General features: G+C 39.7%; 1 protein-coding gene across 12 annotated transcripts in view; it reads left to right on the forward strand.

Moving 5' to 3' along the window:
* The window catches only part of ARMC8 (armadillo repeat containing 8), a 74,247-nt gene that overhangs the window by 13,429 nt on the left and 39,945 nt on the right, over positions 1–20,873 (forward strand). For 10 of the 12 annotated variants that reach the window (XR_008467113.1, XM_054206637.1, XM_054206634.1 and 7 more), the window contains 3 exons: positions 2,912–2,983; positions 16,988–17,130; positions 17,219–17,316. Coding sequence is in view for 11 of the 12 variants with exons in the window: in XM_054206637.1 (XP_054062612.1) it covers positions 2,912–2,983; positions 16,988–17,130; positions 17,219–17,316 (313 nt within the window). In the remaining variant the exon portion in view is untranslated. The remainder of the gene's footprint in view (positions 1–2,911; positions 2,984–16,987; positions 17,131–17,218; positions 17,317–20,873) is intronic. The other 2 variants (XM_054206636.1, XM_054206644.1) reach the window with 1 other exon arrangement.

Raw genomic sequence — 20,873 nt, forward strand, 5'->3', positions numbered from 1 at the left:
GTAGACTAGCACAGCACATAGTACTACTTTACTTCTTAAGGAGATTGGCTTCCTGATCAGGAAAATCTCCATAAAATGTAACATGGAATCATGTAATTATTACGGGGAAAAAAAAAGTCTACTATTATTCAACATTGGATTATGGCATTTTAAGGATAGTCTTGGTTTCCATATCCACCTGCTTCCTGTGTATTGAATAAGTTCATTTCTGTAAGTGGCAAATTTGAAGAGGTAAGCGTGGCATGGAACTTGGGAGTGCCCAGGCATAATGCACACAAACATGGTGATCTTTGCTGAGTCCTATCTCTGACAGTTTTTGGTCACCTTACCAATTTGAAGGTATTTTACTTGCTTGCAAGTTGAAGTGATCGAATGTACATGTGTTGGATTTATCAGAAATCTCAAGCTTGTGATGTTTCTTGTGTATCTGCCGTGACCTTTCTGAGGAACTGTATGAACCAGGATGGAGAAGCTCATCTGAACCATTTACAGATCAGGACCGTGACCTCCCTAAACCTCTCAATTTGAGCATTATTGAACTTGGCCATATTCTTGCCATTTCTGAAAGGGACTCTAAATCAAATTCTGATAGGCAGTACTTATTATATATTGAGTGGTTATAAGGTTAGCAAGCCATTCTGTTGTGGAGTTGGTGCAGGAGTCAGAAAAGTTTGTTGTTGGCATGTTTTGTTTTGTTTGTTAAACACAAAATAATGTGTAAAATCACCTGAGCAGAGCATTAAAATGTCACCAAAATCTCTTTGTTAATTCTTCAGAGTGCCTGGCAAGAGCCCCCTCTTTAGCTTCTCAAGACGCCTTCACAGATATGTGATATGCTACAGCCTTTCTGATGAGTTTGAGAGCTGGTGCCTAAGGAGAACAGGGAGAGGTAGCCTTGTGAGAAGTCCTAGAGTGGCCTGAGCAGTTTAGTACCTGAACCTAGCACATCTGTTGGTACAGTTTCCATTCCTGTGAGACATCTGATCATTGCTTCTGCCACTGTTTTGGACTGACTCTTGTATTTTAAAAACCTTTAAAAATGACTGGGATGCTTTCATATAAAGCATTCAGCATAGAAACCACTAAAGTACTGTTTCTGAGGTTAGTGGAATCTTCAAGTCCATTCCTTAAATTTTCTTGGGCTTTCAGCTTAGCCTGTTTTCTGATCTTGCTCTCACTCCTCTACCTTCTGGCTTGTGGTGTAAAGTTGATCAAACTTACGGGAGATATAGCAGAAAGATCCAGCATTTTCTGCTGATACTCAGCTGTGTAAAACTGTGTGCTGGGTAGGCAGATTCCTGTTAAGTAATGGCTCACTTGACAAGGCAAGTGGTTTCCTGACTCTGCCTGTGTTAAGAGATACACAGAACTGCAGTTCGACGCTCAGCGTCTTTTAGGGCTGCTTGAGGTTGGAGCTCCAAGATCACTAGCCAAACTGGAGAAGTTAGCCAGCCTCCATTTGCTTAACATTCCTAGAGCACTCGTCTGTCTGAGGCTGGATAACTGTGTGCAACGGGAGAGTGAGTCACATGATGAAATACTTCAGGAAGAACAGGCAATTACCGTCTGCTAATTGAAGTTTATAAAGGTTCTGTTTATGCCAGTCCAGATATTGCCTGCCTTGGCTAAGAAGTTTTTTGTACCTCTAAAGAAGTGAGTTTAACAGCTGCTTATTGCAGCGGAATTTGCACATTCAGTGGGTATGTAAAGACCATGTAGTGTTCATGAAGGCCAGGGTGGATCTGAAAGAACAGAGCTATTCTAAATCCCTTAAATCTTGCAGATAACAGGTAAAAGAGCGATAATAGTGGCAAGAAAATATGCTAACTTAAAGCAACCTCTGAAGCTCCCAAGTAATTTGAATTAATTATGGAGATAGTTAGCCAGTGATTAATTTATCAATTTTGCAACTACTAACACTACAATCAGTCTAGTTTTGTTTTTTTTGTTGATAATTATCTGAATTTGGATTCCTTTTGTACTCCGCTCTTATGAAGGTCCCTACAACAAGGAGGTTTCCTAGAAATGTGTCATCTTGATTTTCTGAAACTGGTCATAATTTGCTAGCTTTCTGCCAGATTCTCTGGATGTTCATGTATGTTCAATATGTTCGTATGAAGAAAAAAAACTTAAAAAGGTGGTGATGGTGTTTAGAATACACTAGCAATTTTCTGAACAACAAGGTTGCAAACCACACATTTTCATAGGACTTAGTGTGTGCAACCAGTATCCTCTTTCCAAAATGCTTCCCTTGTTTCTGTAGCATAGTGTGAATGCCTTTAACCTTGCAGCAACTCTCAGACAGGAAAATACTTTTGTTTCCACTTTACTCCTGGGATTTTGACATACAGATGTTTAGGTGTCCTGCTGAAATTCACAAAAGGAAGCCTGTGGTGAAGAGGAGAGTGAAAGCCTGGTCTCTGGAGACTGGTGATAGTTCCCTGTTCCTTTTTTTTTTTCCCTTTTCTTCCCACCCCACCCCACCCTCCCCAGCTTGTCCTTTCCTCCACCCAGTGGAATATTCAGTTAATACTTTAAATTACCAACATTTGATATCCCAAACAATAGTGTTTTTTTTTCTTTTCGAAGCTTAGTGAATATATGGGCACAAAGAGTCAGTATATCTAGTTTTTCTCAATAATGAGACTTCTTCATGTCTGGTGTGCATGTGAGAGAGTCTGGGTTTTTGTTACTTGCATAAGCTGGGATGTAATGGAATCCCAGAGCTCTGGGATATTTATCTGTGAGCTGTGGAAACTGTGCCCTGAAGCACTATTCAGTCCTGTAGGTGCAGCATGGACATGTGGAAGACTACTTGATAAGCCTTCATGGAAATAGTAAATTCTATAGATTAAGCCCTCAGTACCTCAGCATCATTTACCAGGGTTTGTTTTTCTTTCTGGATTTACAGAGATATGAAAAATGCTGTAATTGGAAACAACAAACAAAAAGCCAACTTGATTGTTTTGGGAGCAGTTCCAAGGTATGTCCTTTGCTACTCTCCTTTTCACTGATTCACAACAGGTCTGGAATAATGATCCTTAGATCACAGGCACTTTTTTGTTTTAACTTTGATTGTAGTTGACTGCATACTTTCTTTAATGTAACTGAGAGAGACTTGAAATATCTGTTAAACTCATGTATTACAGAACAGGATGTTGAGTAATGCTTTTAATTTAGAATTTCATAGAATTCTCTAAAGTAGTCTTGGTGATTTTTTTTTTTTTTTAATTAAACTTTATCAGCTCAGGAATGAAATCTAATTTCTGACATTGATACTAATGATGGATGAAAGTGGTTGTATCTTTATACGGTTCTTGACCCAATTGCCTGGTGAGTTCAGAAGTGAAAATGTGTAAGGTTATGTTAAAAATATAATTTTAAAATATTAAAAAACATCTGAGATAATGTGCTTGTCTTCTCCACCTGCTTCAGAGGATTAAAAACCATTGATCATACTTTATTGCTGAGTTATTGCTTCAGCCGATGTTAACATTTTCTGGATCCTGATTCCACTAGTACAAATTTAACAGGTAACTTTAGCTACTGGATTGCTCACTGCAGCTTTCATTTCACCCCTCTTCTCCTCCAGCTTGCTTTCAGCCACGATTTGCAGCAATGGAGAAGGAAAACATTGAGCGCTGCATTAATCTTGTGCTAGCAGTATGGGACCCACCTCTGATCCTTTTGCTTAAATGGCAACTAGGTCCCAAACTGGCCTGCTTGAAAAAGCTGCTTCTGGCTTGTCAAAAAATGTCTTTCATTTACAGGGAATATCTTCTCATTTATGGATTGAGTCAAAGCTAGTCCTTTAAATTCTCTAGGGATTAGCTGTTGGGGAAAGTCCCTCTACAAAACCTGCTGAATTATCTTCCATTTTGACCAAATATAAACAGGTGAAGAGAAGACTTCATATGAGATGAAAAGATCGAAGTGGACATTTGTTGAAGATTATGCAAAGTTAAAGGATTTTTTTTCAGCAAGAGGCCCCAAGGGATTCTTGCAACTACTGTTGATTCTTGTGGTTCCCATTTTAAAAGCGACAGATGATCTCCCAACTTCCAAATCTAGAACCTGCCTGTTCTTATGTTTTGTAAGACTTCATGTTCCTTCAGTTATCCTGCTTTCTATTGTTACTTCTTCTGTGCCCAGTAATGAAAATCCAAAAGTGTGGGTTTGGGTTTTTTTTTTTTCTGTTGTTAATGCCTTCTGGCTGTCCAAGTAAATTTTATGGTTAACCTATAACTGCAAATAAATGACTGGGTTTTGAAAATATTAAAAGGTAAACTGTCACGTTTGTCCTCGCTTCAGTACAATTTATTCTCAAATCACAGGAAATCTAATGTCAAGGCTTTTCAGACTAGAGGTATAGATGGAGGTAATTGGCTGGGTTATTGTGAGAAAAGATGACTCTCACTGGCTAAAATTTATGTGGCGTAATCTACCCCCCCAGTGCCTTTCTGAAGGTGTTAAAATTTCCTCAAGGTGTGACAGACTTAAATTATATACCATTTGGATTGGAGAACTACTTCTGTTTTTCTCTCTTAACAAGGTGGTGGGAATTCATTGGCTTTTTTGACATGCCTTCTAATTCATGAAATGGCCACTGAAGCCGTTGGAGTATTGAAACATTTGGAATTCCAATCTGCAAAGTCAAACATTTCTCTGAATAGTAGTAAGCAAGCTAGCGTTCTTCATTTTGAATCTCCTCTGCAAAGTTAATGAGGAGAACAGTTTTCTTTTCACAGAGTTAGATTGCAGTCTCCCAGGGGAAGTTGATTCTCTTCTGTAATGGCATGGGGATTGTAAGAATTCTTCTGATGCTTTGTCCTGTGGTTCAACGTCTTGTTTACTCATTTCTTGCCTCTCTCTTCTTCCATAAGTATTTCTTCAGCAAGGTCTCAGAGGAGACCCTTTAGACCCAAAGAACCCCTTCAGATTTCTGTCACTTAGTGGAAGAGAAAACAGTATGTTCAAATATTAGAACAGACTCATAGGAGGTTTGGAAACAAGTCTAGGAAGTATTTTTTGTTTGAAATTGGGCCAAGTACTACTGGTTAGGTATAAAGTAACCCTATTATTTTAAAATATTAGACTGCTGCTTGGTTGGAAAGAAAGGCAAAGTCCTTCAAAGGTCTCCGTACAGGAAGAAAATGCTGGGGAAGAATGGCTGAATCACCGTCATTTCTAGGCCAGTGGCCTCCTACATCTGCGAGCTGACTTGCTTAGTGGTGTCATCTTTAGAAAGGGAGATATATTTGTACCTTAAGTGAATTTTTTTTGTCCCTTTGAAGTTCAGTCTGACCTATGGTCACTTCTTGACCATTTGTTCTGAAGAGGGTGCTAAAAAACCCAAAGTTCATTGAAGAAAGCTTGCAGAATTGCCATGTCTGGACTTAAGAACTAAGAAGTGTTAAGGACCTTACAAACATGTACACAAACACAGTCCTAGATGTTGAGAATATAAATGTAGCCAGCCTGTATGTGGATTTTGTTTCTTAAGAAATGATTTTTTTATATCTCTTCCTCTCTACAGAATTAGAGTTATTCCTTTATATTGTCATGAAATGCTGGCCTTGGGCACCTCTCTCAGGACTGCAGAAATTTTACTTTTTGAAACTGTTACTATCTATTAGCAGTCCCAGAAAATAAAATTTCTAGAGTTCAGGGGGGAAAAAGGTATTTTAATGCCATAATATCGAGTTCCTTCAGTGGCAGGCCAACTTAAAACAAAAAGTCAGCCTGGCCTAAAAATGGTTTACTACTTGTACTGTCCTTCAATTTTCTGTTTTTTTTTTTTCCTTCTACCGCACACAAGGGATAGCAGAAAATGAGGAAGGCCATACTAGTTATCAGTGTGCCCCTTCACATGACAGTTTTATTAGAACAAATACTGCAGCTCTTGTGCCTATCAATGTCAGACACCTCTTCAGAGTCCAAGTTCAGTGTTTAAGGCTTTTTGTCAGTTGCTATTACTTCCTAAATCTCAGTAAAATGATTGAGTCCTCAGTTCAAATGTAAACTGTTCTTTTCTAAGTCATCTTCGTAGGACTTCTGGCTAATGAAACAGTGTTTGTTTAGTGACAGTCAGTCTGTAGTGCTGCTGGCTCCCAGTCCTCTGAGTTATAATTGAAGCCCCTTTCTGGTGAAGTTTGTCATAGAGGCTAGAAAAACGCTTGTTTACTGTGGAGTCCAGGTTGACAATCATATTGTCATCGTGCTCATTGCCACTTAATAACACCTAAGGCATAGGGGAACTAAAGACTCACTTCAATGGTTGCCAGGACCACCCAGATACCTTGACGTTCTTTGACACAACTCAGAAGCTAAGTAGTCTTTCCCTCCCTGCTCTGTGGTACCTTGGGGCCTCCTTTATAAACTTTCCCACAAACGACACATCAGGTACTTCTTAAGGCCACCGAATTAGTGAGTAGTTTAGGTTCTGTTGTGGAGAAAACTTGTTGCTCTTAAACTCTTTCTGAATTCTGCAGTAAACAGTCTAAAGCCTCTGGCTTACAGAGGTGGAATTGGAAAAGAAAAACATGTAATGAAATGAACACAAGTAGGTTCTTGATAACTCTGTTTTGCAAGTCTGTGGACCACTTTCTTGGTACCCTGAAAGATAATGGTATTAGGTGGTTGGTAATCCAGTCAACGATGGGGCCTTTCAAGCCTGTGACACGTTTCCTCTCTTCCTTCATCTGGTGGATGGCAGAGCGTAGAGAAGGCCATGTTAAATTCCAGTCAGCAGAGCATAGCTGTGTCTTCCTGTACATCATGGTTACCTGTTAAAGCTCTGACCTCTGCTAATTTATCAAAAATGTTAGCTGAATCAAGTTATTGCTTATCTAATCATTACTGGGAATTTAAAGTCTAATCCACTTCAGAGCCAGGCTCTCATTGAGAGCTTTAGTTATTCTTTTGCTGCAAAATGAATACAGAGTTTTTTTAAATCAAATCTTAAACCTAACCATCCAAGACCTTTAACAAAAGCACTAAATCATTCTTGTCACTTACCAAAAATGATTTTCTAACTTCCAGCTGATTGTTCTCCAGAGTCTTGAGGCGTAAAGTCAGTTGTTTGGAGCTGTAACGTGGTAGTGTACTTCCCAAAGCTAAAGGCCTATCTCTAGGTAGGTGCACCTCAAAGAACTTTATATAGTTAATTTTCACCTTTCCCTAAGGCATTTATTAGGGGCTATGTTTAACTGTTGGGGTGTTTTTATTTTTGAATTTCTCTGGAGCACGTTTTAAATGACATGTAGAATGCAGATGAACTCTTATCTATTCCATCATTTGAAACTTGAATTCTGCAAAGCATACTGTCAGGCTGTTTGTGGAAGTGAAAACTAGTTGTTTTTGTTGGGGTTTTCACTTGTTTCTAGGGCCGTGAGCACAGCAGCATGGACACCCACAAAATTTTATGTTTCAATTTATTGTTAAACATAATCAGATTCTTTCAGGTAGTATTCTTTAGAGTTTGCCAAAAATAAACTGCTGCTTTGATAACTGTGTAACTTACTAATAAGATGAGAAGATATCTCTATTAGCTGGAAGGTTCTGTTACACCCCAACATCTCAGCTAAGGAAAAGGATTTTATATAGGCTAGCGTCTACATTAAACACAAGAAAAGTATCTGTGAAGAAAAGATTTTGCATGCAGTGTTGACTGGCAAATACTGGAAAAACTAAAACTGACGTACTGATAAGTAAGTAGAGGAATTGTATGTGTAGAATCACACATATCTGTGATAGTGTTTGAAACGTTTGAGTGTGTGTTCCTTTTGTTTTGAGATTTAAAAATAAAACTTATGCAGGATGGTTTTGCATAGCTCAGAAGTATCCTGATCAATTCTTTGTTTAAATGAATGGTATTACAAATTCGTAAATGACCCATGATGTTAATATTGATCCTGCATGGAGCTTAGCAGAAGAGCACCCTTACATATTGAATGCTTTCTTACTGGGATGGTGACTGTTGTGAGAAGAGTTGCAGGACTGCGGAGTGAAAACCCACCCTGTTACTTTCGGCTTTTCTTGGAGTTACTCAGATAAATGTCAGGTAATATTCTTAGTTAACTCATTTACTGGAGAAGATAACCAACAAGCTCCCTATCTTTGGGTATTTAGGAATAAAGAGGCTTGTCCATGTAGCAAGTACGACTTTAATTTAACACCAAGAAAGTATGTCTGTTATTTTGTGTCCTGGAAAGCTTGGCCTCATGGCTGGAATATTGCACAACCTGCTCCAGCTGATCCTGCTTTGAGCAGTGGGTTGGACTACTTGTCCTCTAGAGGTCACTTCCAACATCATCTATTCCGTGCTTCTGTAATGTGATTTAATGAAGAACTGCCTTTATAAGTCTAGTTTTTCCTCGGGGTTATCCTTGAATTTAGGCGCTCATTCCAGAAGTTCTTTTAATTAGTGTCTTTTATAATGCTACTCCTAATGGACTGGCCATGCTTTAACTGTAGGAATGCAAGTATCTGCTTGGCAGAACCATCTCCTGTACGGACAGGATGTATTAGCACTTGCCTGAATATTTGTCTCTAAATGCATCATTAGCTAGTATAAGGAAACCGTCCCTTAAAAATGAGGGTATGGTTTCAATGAAAGTCTTAATTTCTTAATTTAACTTTATATGCTGAAATTATGCATGAAAGATGTATTTGTGCAAATGTATGTTGTGCTTGGGGCACACGGTCATGCAAACCTCTTTAATTACTGCCTGGCTAGGATTAGACAGAGCAGCATTGAACCCCCCAGCGCTATCCCAACATGGTTTTAGACAGAGGTTCTCTGAACCACCTTTGGAGGTATGCACTGGTGCATGGACCTGATGCTGAACTTTGGTAAAGAAGGAACAGCACAGTCATGGATTAGGAGTTGACGTGTATAGATCTGACATGACTTTTTCTTCTTTGTACCCGGGGCAGTAAAGCTGTTGAACTATTTAATCAGTTTTTCCCTACAGCCTAAGCCTGGGTTACTAGACAGACACGATTAGATTTAGCAATGACAGCAGATAATTTTTTGAATGTTTTCTAGTTTCCAGTCTTAAGGTAACCACCAAAAAAGAGTTCTCTTGTTGGAAAATTTCTGGTACTGTGAAGGGGAAAGGGACAATGAATGGTGGAAACTGCTATGAGAAATATTTAACCTCTATGGTTTTTTTTTCTCTATTATCTGAGTGACTGATGGTAAATGATGTCTGCTGTTGACTATTTTTGTATCTGAAAGTTTATTATCTCAGCTTCTTTGTTAAACAAATAATTTTAAAAAGGTAAAAAATTCTTAGTAGCTGGGGATTGTCTTTCTTGATAAAGGATGACGAATATTGCAGGGTTGCCAGTTCTGGTGAATCATGCAAACCCAGGATTCAATACAGTAATAACATGAAGAACTGCAACTTTGGGGGATTTCTAGATTCACCACATAAGCTTTCCTGTGAGGAAAAGGGAGCAGCCAGTTACTTTCATGACATGGAAGAAGGAGAAGACATCTCATTCAATTTGTCCGTGCACCACCATTTGTTAGAGAGAATAAAACGTGAACCATTTGTAAGCAAGCGGGGATGAAGCATGCCTGTGGTCGCTCCTGCAGACATGTGACGAAAGATCTATAGTTTGAGGCCTAGAGAAAGAGCAGCTCTAGAAATGTTAGTGAAGTGACAGATATGAAGCTGGCAGTATTATTATTTTTTGTGTTTTGGGTGATAAACTGGACTTTGATCTGCCAGATAACCTGTCTTAATATGTGTGATAGGATCTTTCCCACTGACGGGAATGAAGAGTGTTCAGAAATCAAGCTGGGAGGAACAAAAAAAAAGCCATAAATAATTTAAGCTCCAAAAAACCTATGCTAATTTTGAGTATCAGACTTAGGTTTTGTAACTTTTTTCCCTAGACTTCAGATACTTTTTAGGTTAGTGAAATTGCGTTTTACAGAAGGTGAGGAATCTGTTAAGTTTCCCTTGGTCAGTTGATATTCTGGCGAACAAAAAACATTTTAAATCTGGAAGCTACTATTTCTGAAGAAGGGTTGGTTTGATTGTTCAAAAAGCCATAGGTCTGTCAGTAATCAGTATATGAATCGTTGTGGCACAAGATGTCATTTAACCGCAGAAGAAAGTGTGTTGTGTATCTCTTTCCCGAAAGAGACACCTGGTTTGCTTAGTGATGCACAAAATAATTACGATCTTTTTTGACCATTACGCACTTGTGCTGTGTAAGCACAGGGATGAGATGGAGTTGGGTTTTTTTGCAGACAGGGGTTTATTTCTTAGAGAAGGGTTGGTGAATTTGCAACATGCTAGCACCTTGTTGTCCTAATGCTACCTTCCTTTTCAAACCTAATCTGATGAGGTGATGACTTAGTTTCAAATGGGCCTTCAAGCTTCATGCCTGGGTTTTGAGTTTTTGTCTGTATTTTTGCTTGGCATCTTTCTTCTCTGAAATTAGTATTTCTTGGAGTAAACTTGTCCCTAATCCCTCAGTGCTCAGTAGCAACTCCTTTCTTGCCTTCCTTTGTCTGAAAACCTTTGTTGTTAGACTTGCAGTTTCTATGGCTTGCATCTCCTCTTTCTGTTGCTTTGGGATTAGGACTTTGTCACACTAATGGAAATGCCTTTGGTAGTGGCTCTGACTGAGGCAGTTGGGGTTTTTGGGTTTGTTTGGTTTTTTTTGGTTTTTTTTTTTTTTTGTGTGTGTGTGTGGTCCTTTCCAACCATGAAGATTCTATGATTCTATATGTAAAGGTGCAGGTGAAAAGCCAAGTTGATTTAACAGGTCTCCTCTTCTGAGAGACGTTATCTCACAGAACCCCCCCTCTGTGCTTCTGATCGTATCCTGGTACCACTTCTTGTGTTGATGTTTGTGTGACTGCACGGAAAACTGCTTCGGCTCAATAATTGCGGAAAAACTAACTTTCACAAAAAGGCAAGTGTTGTTCTGTTGAGTTAAAAAAAGGGGGCAGATGAGCACAGACATAGGAGAGAGCGAGACTGGCCCGTAGTAGTAGAGAAACGTACGTACATCTGCACCTTGCAGTGCTGAAAGGCTCCAATGGTGACAATGTGATGGATCTCCACCAACGGAAGTATTGAAAAACAAGCAAGATGGTAATTTCAAATCACTTAACGATTGATGATCCTGCCTTGGAGGAAGGTCAGTAACTAGAGGGTCTGTCCAGATTCCTTCCAGCTCTGGTTCTGTGATCCTCAGTTCCCACCTAATCGACCTGCTGACTACGCAGTTGTAAGGTGTTCAGATCAACTTGTACTGCGTGACCGCTGCTGGTGGTGCTAGTAAGAAGTGTACTAATTATCAGTTATGCACATCTTATGAAACATTCGTGATCTCTGGCATGTCACCAGCTTTCTTTCAAGAACTTAGACGGCACATTTGGACATATATTCCTAGGTCTGTCATGCACATTAATGAGATGTTTTGTCCAACCTTCGTGGACATCCTTACGAGGGCAGGGCACAGTTGTTTTCTGATGCCTTGTTCCTGGCTGCACTTTGCATTGGGGTTTTCTGTGTCCCGTACTCCATAGGGTAAGGATCTCTGCCCAGACCTAGTGGTTTGTGCACTTAAGTGAAGGAGCTTCATCTGCGATGTTGGTATTTTTAAAGGCTTCCTTTGCTCTAGAGTGGTGAAAGAGGTGGAGAGCAGAGGCCCTAATAGGCCTCCTGTGGTTGTCCTTGCTTTTTTCTTCAAAGCAAGTCAGGAGTCAGCCTGTTTACATAATTACATGTCTCTTTATGAGGAATACCCCTCACCACGAGGGTTATGTATAACTGGAACACAAGGTATTCTTCTAACCCAGCTGTGAGTACATGTGAGTCAAGGCACATATTCGCAGTCAGCGGAATTGTATTGGAGCTGGTTTTGTTTTTAAAAACTGTGCAGCCCTCTATCTCTGTGCCTTTCCTATTAGCAAAAAGGAAGTAGTTAATATAAGCTGTACTTCTAATGATACCTTTAAAATTGTCTATTTTTATTAGAGTTTTAAGTTAAAAAACATAACTTAAAAGGTAGCTTTATGATATCTCATGGTATCTGTTCCTAAGGAGCTGTAAGAGTCAAATCTTTAAAAAAGAAAAAAAAAGTCGTATTTGAAAATGTATTCTGAACATCCTCTTTCATGTGCAGATACTGATTGTTGGCCAGTGATATCAAATGGAGTGGGAATATAGTGTAGCCATTTTGTGTACGATGGAGAATTTCAAAATGCAGGTGAATAGAAGTCAAAACATAACTTAATTTTTGTTTTAAGGTTGCTTAGCATCCTCAGACAAAAACCTTATAAAATTGGTCCGTCTAAATGAAGAGTAGTTTTCCCAGATGGGGGTCATAGTCTGATTTACTGATGTTTTAACACAGAAAAAATATTTTACACACAGGAATTTCTGGAAGACTCAGAATCAAGTTTGCATGTTAGTGGTTTATAAAGGTAAATGGAATGAACGGTTCAATGATGAACTCATTCATAAGCTGTCGGTTTTGAGCAAAGTAGTAAGATGGTTAAAGCAAGACTGAATGAAGATGTTGCTTTAGATAATGCCTATTAACACATTTCTTGTAAAACAAAAGGCAGCTGACCTCATCCTCTAAAGTATTTGAGCCTGCATCATGCTTTCAAATAATGCTGAACTGAATCGGTGTAATTCACTGTGTAAGTTAAAAGTTTTGAGTGTTGTTAGTGCAAATTTACCTCTGTTGGGCTTCAGGGGTTGTGTGTTGATCCCACACCTTCTAGTGTAAATGGCTGCAAAGAAAGGATGTATTTATTTTTTGCTAAGTGGCTTGTGGAGTGGTCTTGCAGGGGAAAACCAGAATAAATTTAGCTCATACAGACTGCAGATTTGACAGTGCTAATGCACTTGGATGCGGGCATTTTTGTCTAGTAACAAAAGGAGAGGCCATACTGTAGCAACTTCAGCATCCTTCAAGTCACTCTAAAAGCGCGGGTATTGAATAACTTTAGAGAGCTGGTAACACCTTGGGGTAAGAACTAGGGAGAGGATTAGCAATGTTACATGCTGAATGAAGGCGTTCCTGTTTTCAAAAGCTGAATCAGGCTGCACTGGCTCAGTGTAGAGTAGGAAGAATTATTTTCAAATGAAACTGATCATTAATGGGAAAGGTGAGGAAAAATTTGATCGTTGTCCTTATTTACTCTTACAAGTTCTAGTGCTCCGACATTGGATGCAAGTTATGTGATATATATAGGACAAATCGTAGAATATTAATGTAAGTGAAGATGTGTAAGGATTAAAATAAATTACTAGAGCTGTAAGCTGAGACTCCTTGTCTCAGGAAAAGCTTTCTTTGCAGCTTATTTCCCTGCTTGCGGCACCATAATACTGTAGAAGTAGAAGGGTGTTTTGCTCTGTAACCCGTGTCAGTGGAGCGTTTGTGTTACTGTCTCCTTTACAGACATTTAAGTAGTTGGAACATCTTAGTCTAGTTCAAAGCTAAGTCCTACCATCGCATATCTCAACTTGCCTTTTTTAAAAAGCCTGACAGGCACTATTTCCTTTGTATGAAATTTTTCAGAAGTAGTTATCTTTGCTTTCTAGGGTGTTGTTTGGTTGGTTGGTTTTTTTTTTTTTTTTTAGCTTGGTAGTAGAGTTAGCCCAGGCCCCTTGGATACAGCTTTTGGATGTTTTGAATTAGCTTGTTGCTTCCAGAAGTGAGACTGTGACATCTCAGTTTAGGATACATTTCTTTACCAGTCAATCATAAAAATCGCTCATATTTTTGAGTCCTGTCTAAGAGTCCATAACTACTTAATTTGTCACTTCAGATATTTTACAGAAATTATTTTGTATTTTTAAAATGATACTTAGTTCTTGCTTTGGAAAATTCTGTGGCCAGTGATTGGGTCCTGTTAAGCTGTTTGAAAAGTAATGCTTAAAATGCATTAAGAAGAGCAGTTTTTGAAGAACTTGTATGTTTTCCTATCTTGCGTGATCTATTCTCATACTTTAATTCAGTTTACAGTTTGGGACTGATGCTCACTGGGACTTCCCATGCTTTCAGAGGTCAACCTCTATGCATGCATTAACTTTTTATTCAATATTCTGTAAGCCAGCAGTAAATAATACGCCTCAGAGGTACCTTCGTCCGTATATTCATCGCATGTGTTTCCATGGTATGGTTTTCAGGCCTTCTTATAATGAACTGGGAGACAAGCATCTTCCAAGGTAGAATAAGAAATCATGATTATTCCAGCAAATGGTGCATTCATCTGTTTTGCAAAGGGACTAGTAATAAATATGCAGATAATCATGATAGAATTAAAGCTCTTATTTATTGATATACTTTGATAAAAGGTATCTTAAGATTCACGGTACTATTACTCGAACCGTTACCCTGAGCTCTTTTTCCACATGCCTGAAGTGCTGAAAATGTTCTTTTGCTAACAGCTGAGTTTCATCTCCTTCCCAGGTATTTTAAGAACTTCAGAGGTTTTTTTTGTGACAACTTGTAAGTGGGATGGAATGTCAAAGAGTAAATTCCTGTTATTTTTAGCGAACGGTGAGGTCTGCGTTCGGACCGGATTGATGAGGTCTAAATCATGCAAGTCTGTCTTCTAGTGCACAACTCTGATGCACCACACCCATCACAATGATCTTCAAAAGAAAGGAAAGTCTGAACTGTTCATCTTCCTTGCTAAGCCACTGTAGTTACCAATTGTTCAGCAGCTACTTCCCTTGAAAGTTTTCTACTTTATCTAGAACATTGCGTGGCTTTCCTAGATGAATCCCTATCAGTTGTTCAAAATACATCACGCCTCCAGCTGACCTTACTTTTGGTTTCTAGGCATAGTTGTTCCTGGAGTTCATTGAAGTATCTCTCTGGATGGATTTGCTGTCCTACCTCATTTAGATATAATTGCCTGGATACCATTACTGACATCTGAGAAAGAGGCTTTGATCAGTTAATTGCTCTTAGAAGTGCAGGGACAAATGGAAGAAATTGTATTCTATATAAACATTAGAGAAAAATGTCTTAGGGAAGATATTAGAGTATCTGTTCTGCACTTTTCATAGAATGGTTTGCGTTGGAAGGGACCTTAAAGCTCATCTAGTTCCAACCCCTCTGCCCTGGGCAGGGACACCTCCCACCAGACCAGGTTGCTCAAAGCCCCTTTTGGTACCTCCTGAAGCTCTCCAGCTCTACAAAAGTGAGTTATGGTGGTTCTAGCAGAGCCTTGTTCCAGTATTTCTGCAGGTTTGGTAGAAGTCGAATGGCTGGCTGATAAGGGTGGAGATAAGGGATCCAGCTTAAGCAGGGGCGTCATGTTCTTAAAAAATGTGGACTGTGAACAAGTGCCTGAGTATTTTTATTTATTCATTTTTATTTTCCAAAATCAAAAAGGGTACATGTGTGCTCTGGGTGATAATAGCATACCTCTGTTTTCTGGCTGCTGTCAAACCCAAATTTAGAGCAAAGCAGACTTCCTAGCAGATTCACAGTCAGAAAATTTTTAATCTAAATAAACTGGGTAGTCTGAATTTTACCTAATGAATGTGCTGCTTATAGGTATTGAGAGACCTTTGATCTCATCGCTTTATTCCAGTGACGTGCCATAGTTATGTCTGTTGGCCTTTTACTTCAGGTTTTAAATGTAAGGGATTCTAAGAAACAATTTCTGCCTTGTGTAAGTGGGAAACATTTGGAGTGTGTGTTAAAGGTACTTTTCTGTGTTACTGTCTGTTGTGGGGCTGCTTGCACTTCCCTTGGTGGCCTTTTCTAGTCCCATGTACCTGAATTGTATTTAGCTACTGTATTTCCAGCTATTTTTTTCCCTTGCCTTTGATTTAGGAAGTCAGCTTTTGGGGCATTTTGTTCAGGGATCTGTTTGCCCGGGTGACTGTTTCTGTCCCCTTCAGCAGTGGGGTAGATGCTGGCTTTTGGCTCCTTTTTGCTCCTAGAGAAGGCTTCAGTTATTGCTTGGCTTTAGGAGAGAACTTCTCAAACTAGACAGAGTAGCGTGTTACTAAATGGAGAATATTTCTGTCTTAGCTCAGGGAATTGAGAAAAGTGACTGTGTAAGTCGCATATGCAGAGAGAATTGTATCTCAGTGTGGCTCAGACTTGTATGTGATGTGGGAGCCCTTAGTTAAACAGTTTTCATTTAAGCTTGTAAACCACATGGATCTTAAATTGATGATCTTCTGTGCTGACACGAGATAGGAATCTGGTTGCTCTCTGGGCTCTTTATATGACTCAAATTTAGCCTGAAAGTGTTCGGTGACCTCTGCTGTGGTTCAGGTGCTACTGATGTAGTCTAAAATATGTTCAAAGGGGCTCCTGAGTATCTTGATACTGTATAAGGAATCCAAATTGACTTGAGACCCAAGGTATACATTTGGCAAGATGTGTTTTAGGCTTGAAGTGATCCTGTTTAGCTGCAATTCAGCTGCCTTACTGCACATAAAACTTTATGGGCTTTCTTTATGTTCATATATGATAATATTTCAGTGTTCGAATTACTCTCAGTCCCCATGCTTGTGCTTGATGATGGAATTATTTTGCAACAGTGACCCAGAAGAAATCACTGCCAAAGAAAACAACCATCACGATAGCGGTAATCATGTCCCTAGGTGTTGGGGAAGATGCATGAGGTTCCCTTTTCCGTTGACATCAAACTGCAGACTCGTTTCCTTTAATTGAAATTTGGGATCTTCCTGGTATCCTGAAAGACCTCATCCCGGATATCAATCCTGTGACGCTACATTTTTAGAAAAAACAGTGTGGTATCTTTCTACCGTAACAGCAAGTGAAACCTGTGTACACACTGTGCGAAAAGGTTCTTATGAATAAGGTGTTCATTTTACACTCATGTTCGGTCTTCATCTTTCTGTTAAGGACTTCATCTTTACATAGCAGGATTCAGATTATTTTTTTTTTTAACTAGACTTAAAAGTTCTCTTCCATTTGACTTTTCCTCTAAAAATAATTCTGTTTCCAGGTTGCTGTATTTACTTCAGCAAGAAACCTCCAGCACAGAACTGAGAACGGAATGCGCAGTGGTCCTCGGAAGCCTTGCAATGGGTACAGAGAATAATGTCAAATCCCTTCTAGACTGCCATATTATCCCAGCCTTATTGCAAGGTATGGATCTATATTACTAAATGTTCCTAAAGTATTCAAATAAGCAAAGATAATGAAACTGAATAGTAGTTTTTTTCTGTATTTATAGGATTACTGTCACCAGATTTGAAGTTTATTGAAGCTTGCCTGCGGTGTCTCCGTACCATTTTCATCAGTCCTGTAACTCCAGAGGATCTACTGTACACAGTAAGTTGCAGGCAGATTATGATGTCCTTTTAAAACCTATAGAATTGGTGGGAGTGAAAGGTCTTGTCTGCAGTAGTATGAAGACTTGTTTGACCAACAACGTTACCATTTCTCACCTACATTTAAGGCATATGGCTCACCTAACGTTTATAGCAATAATTGATTACGAGATGGTCAACAAGGTAGCACACTGATAAAGAAAAAATTAAAATTTCCAGGCTTGTGTGCAATCTTAGGAAGTAAAGACTGTCTCTGAATGGTATTTACAGATACCATTATCACAGCTATGTTGGCAAAAGTTAGTTTCTGAAACTTAAAATTTTCCCCAGCACTGTTGTCCCACACCAGGTACGAGGGTGCTTGCTTAGTTTTTGCACTTCATGTGGAAGAGTTTCACCTCCAAAATTTCTCTGCTTCTAGTTGTACATTTAACTGACAGGAGGGTAGAAAATGTGCTCCACCATTGCTATAATCTCGATTTCAGTTTGGAGCGTGTGAGCAATAAGTGCTGACCTCGTTAAGGTGACTGGGCAAAGCCATTGATGTGGAACCCTGTCTGAAGGTAGTGCTGTCTCTTGGCAGCATAGACACAAAAGTCCTTGCCCAAAATCAGTCACTATCTCTTGGTTGGAAGGAAGGGAAAGAAAGATTTGCACTCTTCCCTCTTCCTTTGTTTCAGTGTAAGGGGTGAAGCGGGCTGTGGCCTGAGAACCGTACTATACGAGTAGTCTCTTTCTGCTAGGAAAAGGGTGGCATTGCACCATTCTGCTGGCTGGAGGTCACTGAGCAGATCCAGCTTCTGAGGGTAACTGTGAGCTTACAATGCTAACCGCTCTGGTCCCACCACTCAAACCACTCTGCTGCTTGGTGAGGAAGACCTGACGCTTATAGAGAAGGGCATAGCTGGCCTCTGATTTCATACTTTCTCTGTGGTTCGGGGGTCTGTGTCATTACCAGAGACAATTTCTGTGTGTTACTAGTCCTCAACAGATTTTCTTCGTGATTTTTTGTCTAGTTGTTATGCAGAGCTGTCACGTCTGTTTTGTTCTCTTATTCCTTGTCTAACGATTCCTTACACTTTCATTGCAGAGTAGCAATAGGTATGTAAACTTGTTTTCCATGGCCTCAATTTTACCGTACATGTATTCTGAATTTCATCTTCTAATTAGTCCACCTCGTGAAATCTTTCTGCAGCTCTTCACAGCTTACCCTTGCATTTAGTACATGCAGATAATCAGCCAGCTCCACTGTTCCCTGACTTTTTTCTAGTTGATTTTTGATTGTTCAGCAAGGAAACCCTCAGTGCAGATTGTACATGTGACCACTGAAGGCACATCTCCTGAGTGATCTGAGAGTTTTCTCTTTGTGTCTCTGTTCCTTCCTTTGATTCCACCTCATGCTCTCAGATTCCCCCGTCGGCCTGTATGAGTTCATAATTGCATCTGCTTCCTGCTCTCAGCATCCAAAATCAGGGCTTAAGATGATCATCTCCATTAACAGTCCATACTTCTTCCTGGGGATCAGTGCTCGATAGAGACTATTAATTGCTCCCTATTTGGAGGAGAGTTTTGCTATCTTGAAGAGAGAGGAAGCGGAAGAGTGTGTACAGAAATGTGAAAGAACCAGTACTGGCGTAGAAATTACCACTAACATTGTGGGAACAATGTGTCTGAGATACTGGATTTTCTCTTTTATCCTTTGCTTTCTCTGCTGCACACCAGTGACATCAGAACTCTGCTACCCCATTCCTTATTCAGGCAAATGTGATGTCCCTTAATTAACCGTAGCTGCAGGAAACGATCATTTGGTGAGGGTGCCCTTGTTCTTTAGTTTCAGCTGTAATACCCATTTTCCAACCTCCCATTCCAGTTGGGCACCTGAAAGTTAAATATTCTATGACTGTACTTAAGATCCTATTTCTGCAAATCAGCTTCTTTTTTGCTTCTCCTGTGGGAATACACAGACCCATGCTTTGAAAAGTAATGAACGCAGATCCCTTGAAAAGAAGAGACCTTTTTCCTATCCGTTGGAAGGTATAGCCACAGCCCCCACTGCTGCAAGCTGCGTTTCACAAGGCAATTAAAGTAATTATAGGCCTGATCAACACTTAATGTCAGAAAAGCGTAGTGTCTCCCATAGAGAATAACAGGAAGAACTTAAAGTTCTCATTTAGCCACCCTGCTTCCTCTTTGTTTCTGATCACAACAGCTCTAGGAAGGTGGTCACCATTTCCATATAGCTTCAGACCTTGAGTAGATGAAAGGGCTTATTCAGCAGCCACTCTAGTTCTGCCTTTATCAGGTCCTATCTTGAAAGGAAAGAGTCTAAGTTTGTCAGTGGCTTTTCATTCTTGTCCAGCAGTTCTGGAGAAGGCTTCGGAAGAGCTGGTTCCTGAGTTGTATCAAAGACAGACACTTTTCCGAGAATTTCTTTGCGGTTTGACTGCATGGAGGATGCTGTCTCTCAAACCTCGGCCAGGACTATTTCCAAACAAGATATTACGACTTAGCTCAATGTCTCCAAGGCTGTTACACTCACTCTATAAGTTTCAGAGGAGCTCTCAGTTAAGATCCAGGATACACAAATGCTTTAAAGAGAGTGGCTAAAAGTATTTTTTCTATTTGTAATAGGTTTGGGAAAGAATAAACATAAAATCTCATTTAAAGAAACAAAAGCACCTCATCTGCAGTAACCTGGATATTTCTCCCAGCAGAAATGCTATGTGTCAGAAACTGTCTTTCCTCTTGAACCTTTCCTTATAAGCTTGATCTTGAAGGATGAACTGCTGGCAGTTTTGAGCAATTATGTTCAGTTTCAAAGACAAAATAGTTCTTCAGAGGTGGAAATGTTTGGGCTGTTCCCTTTTGCAACTCAGGACCTGTGCTGAGAAAAGGTGAAGACCCATCCATGTGTGTGTTGAGCTCAATGAACACTGAGCTCTCACGAAGGCCAGGCTTTTAGTGTCTGATACTGAGATCTTACAGCAAGTGTGCTGCAGAACAGCAAGCTGTATCCAGACGTGCTGTGCCAGGTACACGCATCTTGTGGAGACGTCCTTCACTGAAGGGTGCAGGCTTTGGTGCTGAGACCAATTGAGTGACCATCCTGCAGATGGAAATGAGGAATGACAGGGAGTCCCAGGGTGAGAGATCTGTTGAGATGCAGACTTATGTGCAGACTCTTTTTTTTTTTTTTTTTTCTCTTTAAATTATAAGATTATATTTGGAGGCATTTTGTATATGTGAACTAGCCAGCTCAATGCAGCTTGGTGTGTTTTGGCTTGCTGAATAGATTCAAGCACCAGGTCAAATCCAGTTTGTCTCATAGCCTGTTGCTTCAGTTCGCTGTTCTATTTAAAACAAAAAAAATTGATTGAGTGGCAGAAACCCTTTCCAACACGTGAAGGTATTCTACATGTTTCCTTATGGATGTTCCCAGCGGTGATCCCGTTTTCCTTCCTCAGTGGGACCCAGATACAATTTTATTCAGAAATTCCTAGATGTGGCTACTATGCTGGCCTTGCAGGAAGAGGCAGGTACATTCTCAGCTGTGAACAA

This window comes from Rissa tridactyla, chromosome 6 (assembly GCF_028500815.1).
Source record: "Rissa tridactyla isolate bRisTri1 chromosome 6, bRisTri1.patW.cur.20221130, whole genome shotgun sequence".
Taxonomy (NCBI): domain Eukaryota; kingdom Metazoa; phylum Chordata; class Aves; order Charadriiformes; family Laridae; genus Rissa; species Rissa tridactyla.